Below are 12740 nucleotides of genomic sequence, written 5' to 3' on the forward strand. Positions count from 1 at the left end.
AAAGGGGCAGAGGAGGAAGGATTTTCGAATTTCCTTTCCTGGAGAAAATCCTCTCTCATGCATATAACTCAGATAGGACATGATCTGCAAGCAAGTGGCTGAAAGGTGGTCTCAGGTTCCCACGCAGAGATAGATTTTGGAATCCCCTCCAGTGAGTGCAAATAGGAGCACTACCTGAGCAACTAGGGACTAATAGAGGATGACCCAGATCATTTCAATTAGCTTGGATTCCGACTTCCCGTGTGGCTCACAACAATTAGCTTGGATTCCCTCACCATATCTTGACTCAGCCTCCTCATAGGCACAAAGTTTTGCTGGTACCTGTTTTTTACCACATTGGCTGAACATGTGAGCTGAGCTAGGTCTGTCCGGAATCATATCTATAGTCTGTCCATCTGCTGCATGTGGGCCAGCCAAGGGCAAATCCTGGGTTGGAGCAAAACATCTGATGGGAACTTTCATTTAGTTTGATTTGGGGGCCTAACTTTATTATCTTATTTTTTTAGATTTTCTTCTCTGAAATTACTACTTTGTTATTCTGATTTTCTAAGGATAAAGTATATAGGGAAAAAGGAAAAGCTTTTAGTTCCTTGTAATCAGGATAGCCACCAGTTATTTGATATATTATTATCTCAAGATTATCAGCTTGGTCACAAGTTCCTCTCAAGAATGTTTCCTTGCATGAATAAAAGAATAGTGTAAACAAATTTTTTTGAAATGTTGGAAGTGAAAATGCAAGAGAAGGAGAAATTAAAGTAGCTGACAATCCTAAATGAAGAAAATAACATTCATTCTGCAGGATATATGGCATGAACCAACTCCACGAGCGGTAAAACAATTCACAGTGCTTTGCTAATGTGAGAATCTTGAAATCTGGTGTTGACAGGTAAGGACATTAGAAAAAATAATAAGTTTTTAATTTAAAAAATTGTGATTTGGTTTTAAAATCATTGTTTAGGACTTAGACTATTTTAATTTAATGATACAAAATCTAATTCTATTCTGTTTTTTTAATTTCTTTTTTTCTTTCTAGGGCCACACCTGCAGCACATGGAAGTTCCCAGGCTAGTGGTTGAATCAGAGCTGCAGCCGCTGGCCTACACCACAGTCACAGCAATGTGGGATCCAAGCCACATCTGCCACCTACACTATAGCGCGTGGCAATACCAGATCCTTAACCCACTGAGTGAGGGCAGGGATCGAACCTGTGTCCTCATGGATACTGTCAGTTTCATTTCTGCTGAATCACAACAGGGAACTCCCCATAAGTCTATTTCTTGACAATGTCAAGAATCAAAGCAAGGAGACTGCATTACAAACAGAAGCAATCCATCCAGCCAACCAAAGGAGAAATAGAAGGTCACTTTCATCCCAGGTTAACTCAGAAGTAGAGGGTGGTGGCCCCACAGAGCCCAGAGGGCTCTAAACAGACTCTGGTGTCTCAGAGCAGGCAGGGGAAATTTTTGCTTTAAAAAATGTAAAGCAGTCATCATGATCTTTTGTTTGATGACTTATTTTCCCACATCCTTGCATCCCAGGGGCCACTGGACTGAGTGGTTTATGTTGTGCTAACAAGGAGGAAAACAGAAGCTCCTTCACCTTTGAGTCAAGTCCAGCCTTCATTCAATGGCAGGTGGCTTGCTTCCCAAGGGTGGTGCCCTCACTAGTGACATTGACCTGCTGCAATTCATTGGAGAATATAGCTAGTGGCTCTCTGCAAGTCGGAAATCTCCCCAGGGAAGCGGTGGGTTATCAACTCTGGCACCACAGTTAGAGGGGGACCATTTCAGGGCCTAGTAGTTTGTCTGGTTTGTGGAGTCTCAGGGGCAAAGCCAGTCCCATGGACCCCTCTTACACTTGCGTGTTGAATAGGAATGGCAGAGGGAGAATTTCCCATTTGCATATTTGCCTGCATGGATGCAGTCCAGAAGGTCAAAGGCAGTCTACCTTGGCCATGTCCTGGCTGCTTTTCCTTTCTTTTCTCTCTGGGATTCCACTTCCGAAGCTGGTTAGAAATAGGGATCCTCCGAAGGACCTCTGAGCTCAGCTGCCTAATGAGCTGCCCGGCCCTTGCAGGGGAAGGACCCGCATTAGCTCTCTGCCCCTGGTTTCTGGTGATCACAGAGCAGCCTCTTTAATGGAAGTACCACACACTGTGTTGTCGTCTACAGAATTCTGCCAGTGGTGAGCAAAGCTATTAGCTTCTCCAGGTTACACAGCTTTTCTTCACCTAAACCATCTCCACCCTTAAATGGCATAAAATGATTTTAGATTTTGAATGAAATGATCTCCGGCACTCCTGCTAGCTCTCCAATTCTGCGTCTAAACTTGTGACTAAAATAAAAATGAACTTCACTCTGTTTGGAGGTCGTAATTATGAATTGAAAACTGAACACCAAGTGAAGTCTCAGTCTCAACTATGACACCAAACTCTTCACATTAAGTTGTCCTCTACCCCAGATGATTTTCTTTTTAATTAAAATGCAGCTTGATAGGCAGAATCATGGGGCCCATAAAGCAGTTATGTGATTCACTCAACCATTTATATGCATGTGTGACCTATTTAGCTTTTAAAATCCTATTTAATGCCAAAAACTACATTAGAGAATTCAAACAAAAGCTCACAGGGAGTCCCATAATGAGACTGTTTTGATTATTCCAGTGATTAGCCCATTTCCTCCCTCTTTGGTAATTTCATTTAGAAAAGTAGTCATTTTAAGAACAAGTAGATTTTCTTTATTGCTTTTCTAGTTTACTGTGAAACTGGCAAGTGGCCAACCATCTGTGAAACCGCAATTATTACTATTACTTAAAATTTATCAAACCTCTTCAGATACTATGGAAGTAATTCTCCTGGACCACAAAGCCAAGAAAAGCAGGACTAAGAGCTAATATTGCACAAAAAGAGGTATCACGCCATGTTTCAACCTTTTAGCCCCCAACCCCAGAAATGGCCTCTGTGGACACTGTTGGGGAAAACGTGGGTGCAGAACTCAGGATGCTCAGACCCCCTGCTCTTCAGCATCTCAGAATCAACTTCTTCCTCCCACGGAGGAGGCATTCAGTCATGCAGGCACATACTTGTCATTCACATTTCTTGAAATGGATGCGTGTGTTGTTTCGAATGTAATTTACTTCTTTTGTTTTGTTTCGCCTTTTTAGGGCCGCACCCAGGCATATGTAAGTTCCCAGGCTAGGGGTGGAATTCGAGTTACAGCTGCCAGCCAGGGCCACAGCCACAGCCTTAGCAATGCAGGATTCGAGCTGCATCTGCGACCTACACCGCAGCTCACTTCAACACCAGATCCTTGACCCACTGAGCAAGGCCAGGGATCTAACCAGCATCCTCATGGATGCTAGTCGGGTTCATTAACCGCTGAGCCACGACAGTAACTCCGTAATTGACTTCTGAATAATTCCAGCAGTACGGCCTCCTTTAGCCTCTTACCTGATTCTCTCTTGCACCTTTACTTTTTTACCCCTTTAGCAATGACAGGGGTGACGATGTTGACGATGTTACCACAGGAACTCCCCTCGCTTTACCGCCCCTGGCCACAGCTGTGTCCTAGGAGGAAGCCTGCACAGTAGGATGCGAGTCTAGGCAGGGGCTGCCCTCAGGACATAAGAATCTAACCGCAGCCCCACCACCGTGGTCACCCGGATGTTTCACTTCTTTTCTTTTCTTTTTTTCTTTTTTCTTTTTTTTTCTTTTTTGTCTTTTTGCTATTTCTTGGGCCGCTCCCGCGGCATATGGAGGTTCCCAGGCTAGGGGTCGAATTGGAGCCGTAGCCGCCGGCCTACGCCAGAGCCACAGTAACGCGGGATCCGAGCCGCGTCTTCGACCTACACCACAGCTCACAGCAACGCCGGATCGTTAACCCACTGAGCAAGGGCAGGGACCGAACCCGCAACCTCATGGTTCCTAGTCGGATTCGTTAACCACTGCACCACGACGGGCGGATGTTTCACTTCTGATAGCGACATCTAGTGGCGGGAAGACTTGGCTGTCCGCAGTGTGGCCAAGCCCCTGGAGTGAGAGGCACTGGGGGATATCTTTCAAAGCCCGTGTGACCACACAGCCAGGTTCGCCTGTGACAGACTGGCTCTCTGTACCTATTGTCTGGGCATAACCATTAAGAGTGCTGCTTAACGAGTTGGATAATGAATGACACCGCCTACTTAGTGCCCTGTTGGAGCTCTCTCTATTCCCTAAGAGGACGCAAGTTTTAGCTGGTGCCATCACTTCGGGGTAATGAGTTTAGGAAGATTACTTCCCATTGTGTAAAGTAATATTTATCTTTATCCATGCTGAAATTGTCCTTCAAGCATTATGGGATGGTTCCCAGCTGTAACACTGAGGCCTGGTGAACACCCTCATTTTTGTTTTTCTAGATTCAGTCTTATCTACACCAGGCCTTTGTCTACCCAGATGGAAGCCCCTAATTTTAGTCTATTCCCAGGGAACTCCAACCTCCGATCATTAGTTTTCCTTGTTAATCAGGCTGCTGTAGTGTTTGGAGGCGACTTGTCTGGCTGTCTAAAGAGTGACACATAATGGCTTGTCCTTTCAAGCACTAATGAAAGGCCATCTGGTAGGTGTGGGGCTTTCCAGCTGTATTATAATTTTTTTTTGAATTAAACATTTTTGACCATGTAGAGAATAAAGGGCCGAGACTGAGTAGGTGGCCCATAGTGAGCCTTCTGTTTATGTTTGCAGAGAGAAGAAAAAAAAAAAAAAGAAAGATCCATGTACATAATTAAGCAGCAATGTTATAAATTCAAAAAGACTACTTACTTGTGAAAGAAAAGCTTCACTTTGTTGTTTTTTTATCCCAGGGTCAACCTGAAGGAACAGCCTAACATTTTAAGGGTTTGTAAAATAAAAAATTCAAGGGCGGTTTAAGTGGACCTTGTGATTTCTTCCCTTCCAAGAATGAGAATTTTACAGAAAAAAGTACTAAATAGTATTAGAAGGAAAAAGGGAACATAGAATATCTTACCCTTGTACTTTGTATTTCTGACTTAGAAGTTAGATTCCATTAAAAAAAAAAAATTGAGACCCTTCCCTATTCGAGGTGGAAAACAGATCAGCTGGATCTGATTTCGGTCCCTGTTGGTGCAGATGTCACGATTTGTTTTCCTATGGAACACCAAGGCAATACAATACATTACAGCTCATTTGCTGAATTTTACTTATTTCCCTTTTTCTTCATGCTAATTGTTCACAAAAACCGCTTAAGCGCTGTCTTAATCTTCCTTTTGCAAGTACTTCCAAGCATTTGGGGAATCCAGATCTTTCTCTTAAGAAAATTATAATTCACTGAGGGAAAAGGACTTAAACATGACATACATGATTATTTTGTATACTATTTGGACCCCAATAATTTAGAATTGCAGGACACTTGGACACATGCTGGGGGGATGGTCACTTCATCTTTGATCAAAGACTTTACTAAATAAAAATAAGCAATGTGTTAGAGGAAGAGTTACATTTCTTTTTTTTTTTTTTTTCTCTCTTTGCTATTTCTTGGGCCGCTCCCGCGGCATATGGAGGGTCCCAGGTTAGGGGTCGAATCGAAACTGTAGCCGCCGGCCTATGCCAGAGCCACAGCAACGTGGGATCCGAGCCGCGTCTGCGACCTAACACCACAGCTCACAGCAACGCTGGATCCCCAACCCACTGAGCAAGGCCAGGGACCGAACCTGCGTCCTCATGGTTCCTAGTCGGATTTGTTAACCACTGAGCCACGACGGGAACTCCCAAGAGTTACATTTCTCAAGGAAAAAACTTTTAAAAAGCTGAGTTGCATTGTTTAAGCAAATTATTTATAAGTACTGTACTGTTTTATTTATAAAAGCAGATCACAATGGAGCTTCACTTTAGAGCCCTTTACAAATGCTCAGTGTGATGCTGCTCCTTTTGTTTTTCCTGAAAAAATGAATTTTAAAAAATATTTTATTTTATTTTTGCTTTTTAGGGCTGCACCCATGGCACATGGAGGTTCCCACACTAGGGATCAAATCAGAGCTGTAGCCACTGGCCTACACCACAGCTTAGGGCAACAATGGAGTCTTAACACACTAAGCAAGGCCAGAGATTGAACCCACAACCTCATGGCTACCAGTCGGATTCGTTTCTGCTGCACCACAATAGGACTCCTGAAAATATTTTAAATATAAAACTCAGACACACTGTCTTTTCAGCTCTTTTAATTTTTGAAATCTGATTGTAATCCCAAAGATAGGAACATGTACATGGATATACAGTCATCTCTAGTACTTAAGAAGTTGCTGGATGACTGCAGTTAGTCCCTAAGACAGGATACCGTGCAAGTTCGGAGCAGAGACACACAGCCCTGCTTTGTCAAGGGTGCACTCTGAAAGACGGCTCATTCTTGACGTCTGGCATCGTGCCGAGGGCAACATACACAGAACTTTCTTCTTTATGAGAAACTGTGTCTTGGGGGTAAATTTTTAATTGTCCTACATGTATTTTACATGTGGGCTTGGAGGTTGTAGCCCCAGAGCCTTCTTGAGTACTCAGATAAATAATTAATTTTGCAAATTACAAACGTGTTTAATTTGGCTTTTCGAAGCCTCAGCTCTGAAAAGAGCAACTGTGCTCTTCCTAATTTGGAAATATTTTCTTTCTGGTTTTTATTTTGACATGTACCCTGCTATCTACTTTTGCTGCTATTTCTAGCATCCCACGGGAGCTGCTTCCATGGTTGTCATAGTGCAGACAAACACTCAAGGAAACCAAGAACTCAGTGCTTTCATAAAGCATTTATTTTTTATTTGAAAACATTATACAGGCATTACATTGCCACAGCCAGTCCATAGGGGTGCATGCAAATATCAAAAATGGAGAGTTTGTTCAACTTATCGGTGTAAATTTCCTTTTTGGTTCATATTTTCCATTTTCAGTGTCTGGATTAGTGTGCTTTGTTATGTGGCTTGATAGTAGAATCCTACCCATGGGGTAAAAATCTGTACTGGTAGCTAGCTGGGGACTACTAAATGGTTATAAATCAAAAACAAACCCAAAAACAAACAATACTACACGCTTGTCAAAAGGTTAATAGCACAAGTTAGCAATACCTAAACTAAACATTGAAACATTTTCATGGGACACAGTGGTGCAAATTTTTCCATGGCTTGGTCTACCTGGTTGTGTAATTCAAAGTTTGGAGCTGTGGGAAGATGTGACCAAGGCTCGCATTATTCCCAGTGCAAGGTGTCATTGAGTAAGTGAGAACCACCAGCTATCTCTAGCGAGGTTTAGGAGAGCTCAGATTTGCTCACCTGACCAAAATCTATACAAGCTGCTAACGTCTCATCAGTGAAGGAGGGAGTGGTGGTAGACTGAAAAGCTGAAATTTGTGCTGGTGTCTACTGAGGTTATGAAATTTCAGAAACTAAAATAGCTAGAGTTAATGATGTCCTACCCCCATTTCCCACCCCACTCCCAAAGGACTGATGTTTTTACACAGAAAAAGAGTTTGTTTCTTGCTATTTTCTCCCCCCACCCCAAAGGGTCCATCTGGAACTCCTGATCTCGGACAAGTCAGTATGTTATCAGCCTTTCTAAATGGAGAAGAACCAACACCGAGAGGTGCCCCAGTGACATGGAAGTCTTGTGTGGACACTGGATGATCAAGGGTACACAGTGAACTCACCTTAACATTCACACTTGGTTCCCGTACAATGGCGTCAATTAAAATAGCCTAGAAAATAATTCAGATGGCAACGTTTGGCCATCCATGTTCATTGATTGCAAACCTTTTTGAAATTTAAATTTAAAAAAAATTCCCAGTCCACTACATCGACTGAAATCCTTTCATCCACTTATTTCTCCTAAGACTTTACTAAGCGTCTGCAAATTCAGTGTCACAAAAAGGAATAAAAAAGAGTAAAACATTTGGCTTAAAATAAATACTAAAAATGCAATAAATCAAGCAAATTATGCAAACCAAAGGAATGTAAACACAAAAATCAAACCACAGTCTTTAAAGGTCTTCAGATCTGAATGGACAAAATAGTCAGAGAAAGGTATTTAATTGGTTTAAAAGGTAGCAAACAGCTAACACTGGCAAAATTCCTTTAACTTGATATTGCTTTAATATTGGTGGGGGGGTTTTTTCCCCACAGAGAATAAAACATGTTTCTAAGGGGGGCTGAGCAAAGATGACCATAAAAATCTGCCTATCAGAGAAGCTAACTTGTCCGCTCCACCTCCAAAGACAAGCAGGGCAGGGCAGGGCTGCACGGGTGCTGACTGACAGCCTGGGGTGCTTTTGCCTGCTTGTCCAGGATATTATGGAAATTCTGACTCAGCCGCAACCTATTCTCTACCTTACATTGACCCCCGTGGTATTTTGCTTTACGTGTTTACGATGCACTGATCTGAATTACCCCAAGTTTCATAGGCATTTATTTCTCTTTTACAAATCCTGCAACTCTATGAAGATCTTTTTGAATGGTATTTAGAATGGCCAAATATAAAGACTATTGCACTGCGTATACTGACATGTAGAATCTATTGTAAATCATAGAATTCGGTGGTCTTTCTTGTCTTTCTGTTTCGTGTGTTTGAAAAAAAAAAAGGCTATTTTAAGGGTAACTAAATTAGACTAGTGACATACCCCTCGAAGCCTTATGAGGGCCCTATAATAGCCTCAGTATCCATACGAATGTTGTGTTGATACAGTCTGTTATTGAATGGATGCCAAATATGACCAAAGTGCCAGACTTTTTCATTGGCGATGTTTACCACTACAAAATGGCCAGATCCATGAGCTATATTGTCAGAGATGGTTCCACGCCAGCACCCTGACTTTGTTGGGAGGCCAAATAATCAATGGTACTCACAATTAAGGTGATTTCCAAGCTGGTGTATTTCAAAAAGGGTAGCACACAATTAAGAGGGCAGAGGACCATGGCTTTTTCCAATGCCTTGACTGATTTCCATATTATCACTAAAGAAATCCAGGGGTAAAAAAGGAAAACAAATATGTTTTTCTGAAGCGAGAACACAGGGAGGAGCAGAAAGATAAAAAAAAAAAAAAAGTATTACCCTAAACACAAATGATATTATTTCTAGGGTTTCTCATAAGCCACAGAAATGGAACATTCCTTATCCTGTTATTACAGGGACTTAATTAGCAGAATTGTGTGGTGCAACAGAAAGGCCATAGCCTGGAGTCATCACAGGTTGAAATATAAAAAGGCTAAAGTGTTTGTTTTATATCTATTCCTAGAATAGAGAATTGTATGGTCAGTTGCCACTCCCCACAAGGGTCACAGCACAAAATACGTATTGAGCAGGCGATCCAACAGGGAACAGAGGAAACCAGTCGCCCCCAGGTCCCTAGGATAAGGAAGCTTCGCAGGGTGTCTCCTGTGGCATGCAGCACTCAGAGACTGTGCAAAAAAAATAGAGTGTGAGTCTTAAAAAGTGACTTGCCATAGAAAAGTGGGACTGATGTTAACTGCGTGTGGGCCTGGTGAGAGTTTCTATCAGGAGGACAAAACCACCTCCTGAAAGTCGGTGAACTAACAGTAACAATAATAATACAAATCATAAGACTTGCTTTTGATTCAAAAATGTTCACAGTAATTAATGCAGGGGGCTGTGACCGGGATACACACACTAGCTAGCATCTCTCCGAGTCAGGTGGGTCAGAGCCTGCATCTCCAGGGATGTTGAGTGTGCGCCTTTTACAGGCTTTCGGGTTTGCTACCTTGCAGTCCACCTGTGTAAACCGCACCTAATAAATACCTTTCTCTATGTACAAAACAGAGATGACGAGCGAACACACGGCCGCGGAGGTTTCCTCGGTGGGCAGGGAGGGCCTCGCCCTAGGCCACACGAACGTGGGGCTCGTCTTCGGTCTCCTGGCCCAGGCTGGTGTAGGTGACCGAAGGCTCCACCTGCGCAGCGGCTGGCAAGTCCACAGCGGGTCCCGAAGGATTGCGGAACTGCTTGTACACGCGGGGGTCCTGGGCTATGTATGTGGAGGTGGAGGAGTAGAGCACCAGCCCGATGAGGATGGTGAAGAAAGACAGGAGATACAGTCCTGAAAACTAAAACATGCAACAGCCAAGTCACTTAGCAGCCGAAGCAGAACCACTTACACAGGAATGAGTCAGTGACGAGAGCCGAGTCCTTCCTCCCGCTGCAGGCAGCTTGATGAGTTGGCCCACGATCTTGATGGAAAGTGGACGTTCTCTTCCCACACTGACCTGGTCTTATTGAGTCTCCTTATGTTTCTTCTTGACTCCGAGGCTAACACAGAGGCACACTTATCTAATTGTCCCTAAAGCACCAGTCTGAGTACGTGATGTGGTTAAGCACGAATTAAAATACATCACCTTAAAAGCAAAGAACTCTCCAATATCACTCAACAAGAGTTGGTTGTTTATGGCTTCATTAAATGAGGAAGAAATACAGATATTCCACTTAAGGCTGTAATGAAGCCATAAACACCGGGCCCCTCACTGATACAGCTGCAGCAGGCACATTCCTTTCACCTTAATCCAATTCGGACACCATTTGTCTTCCCAGTAGGAATTGTTATTGACTTGGGTAACTATCTTTGCAAGATTAGGTTATCCTTGGATGGAAAGAAAGAATATAACATTCTGTTCCTGCACCACTAATTTAAAACCAGCACCAAACAGGAATGGATATACAGTGTTCTGCTTCCTAAACTACTCCTTGCCAACTTACAGAGTTTTGTGGGGAAAAAAGAAAAAATATTGGGTTATACAACTGCCTGAGAATTTACATTTTATGTTTTTGAAAAAAACCACATGTTTGTTTGGTAGTTAATCTGGATGTAGTTACTTAAATAGTTACTGGGGAAGAGTGAGGTAACAGCATGAGTGCTGCTGTTGCTTCATTCATTCATTCATTCATGCTTTCATTCAACAGAGAATGCTTCTCTGTATTAGACACTGAACTATGTACTAGGGAAAGAAAATGAAAATATAGGCCCTTACTATCAAGGACTTAATAGTCCTAGTTGGAGCCACAGAAGTACAGATAGATAAAAACAATACAATGCATTATGGCCTGCCAATTCTTGTTATAGCTGATAGCTATTATCCCAGACTTGACACATCCTGAAATGAGATACTGGGGAAAAAAAGATTGATTTGATTTTCCTATTTTATTTGTTTTTAATGCTCATACTCTAAAAGTACTAAAAATTGGTCGGAAAAAAAAAGACAACAATTAATTGGAAGCTGAAAGAAAGGAAAACAGGAAAAGGATCTAGAGATAAAATAAGTTGCAGGGCTATAATAATAAAGAGTTAAAAGATGTCTATAATGTTCAATAAGAGGAAAGGCAGTTTTGAAAATGGCACATAGAAAAAATACTCCTGTGACTAAAAGTCCCTTCTGTGAAGTTTTATCCCCTGCCCCCTTTTTCTCTTTCTCAACAGAAGCAAGGCAGTTAAGACTAAAGATCATCTTCTGATTTTCTTTCTAGAGCACTCCTCACCCTACCCTTTAATTCCTTTACCCTTCACATTCAAACCATAAGGTAATACTTCCTCAGATGGATTTATATACTAGACGCAGCTTGTAACGGCTTCACTTGATTAACCTGAAAGAATTAAGTCCGTTTTCCCCAATGAAAATAAATGTGCTTTATTCTTATTTGTTTGTAAAATAAGATGGTAGCAAAAGAAGACCACTAACTCAGAGCTGTTGTATAGGATCTCAGAAAACCTATTTATCCCCAAACTTGCTTCCTGCATTCAAGAACTTCATATTTTACCTGAGACTTTGACAAATGAAGTGGGTTTGTTCCTCATGCGAACATTTCAAACTTTTGTTTCAAAATTTTGTTAATGACTTTCATTTTCAAAAATCTACCGAGGCATCTCCAGTTTCATGTGAGAAACTTATAGGTCTTAGGTGGGGGTCTGCTTCTGCGGCAGCAGATGGAATAGGGCACTGAGATAGAACTTCATGCTCACGACAAACTGGATCCAAGTCCTAGCTCCACTCCTTTCTGGCTGTCATTCTGGACAAGTTTCTTTCCAGGTCCAAGTTTCCTTATCAGTACAGTGAAAATAAGAATTGTAGCTACTATATAGAGCAGTTATGAAGATGCAACTAGACAAACCATGTAAACGCTTATCCTGGTGCCTATCTTGTAGTGGGGATTCAGTCTACATTGGCTCCATTGTTATCATTATAGTACTTTCTTATCATCAATGACTACATATATGAGTGTTACAATACTCCCTTAGAATTATTGATTACATTGCCTTTCTCCCATGGTCCCTTAACTACATGACTGTGTCTTTCTTGCCCAGAGTCAAGTGTGGAGCCTGGCATAGTGCAGGCATCTACTAAGTGTTATTTGCTCTTTGTTTACATTTCAAATGAGTTACTGAATTTAATTAAAGTTCCATACTAAAGAAAGAAACAATAAGAGTTCCCATTGTGGCTCAGTGGGTTAAGAGCCTAACATTGTCTCTGTGAGGATGTGGGGTCAATCCTGGCCTCGCTCAGTGGGTTAAGGATACAGCATCGCCATGAGCTGTGGCATAGGCCACAAAGGCAGCTCAAATCTGGCCTTGCCTGGCTGGTGTAGGCCTCAGCTGCAGCTCCAATTCAACCCCTTGCCCAGGAGCGTCCACATGCCGTGGGTGAGGCTGTAAAAAGAAAGAGAAAAAGAAAAAAAAAAAAGAAACAGTTAAAAAATCAGCCTGTACCAATAG

The 12740-nt window shown here is 42.2% G+C and overlaps 1 protein-coding gene across 2 annotated transcripts in view; it reads right to left on the minus strand.

Annotated features, from left to right (window-relative positions):
* SLC35F1 (solute carrier family 35 member F1) overlaps window positions 6768-12740 on the minus strand; it is a 404399-nt gene continuing 398426 nt past the window's right edge. For both annotated transcript variants that reach the window (XM_021089044.1, XM_021089050.1), the window contains exon 8: window positions 6768-10086. In XM_021089044.1, coding sequence (XP_020944703.1) covers window positions 9862-10086 — 225 coding nt within the window. In that variant the 3' untranslated portion in view covers window positions 6768-9861. The remainder of the gene's footprint in view (window positions 10087-12740) is intronic.

This window comes from Sus scrofa, chromosome 1 (assembly GCF_000003025.6).
Source record: "Sus scrofa isolate TJ Tabasco breed Duroc chromosome 1, Sscrofa11.1, whole genome shotgun sequence".
Taxonomy (NCBI): Eukaryota; Metazoa; Chordata; class Mammalia; order Artiodactyla; family Suidae; genus Sus; species Sus scrofa.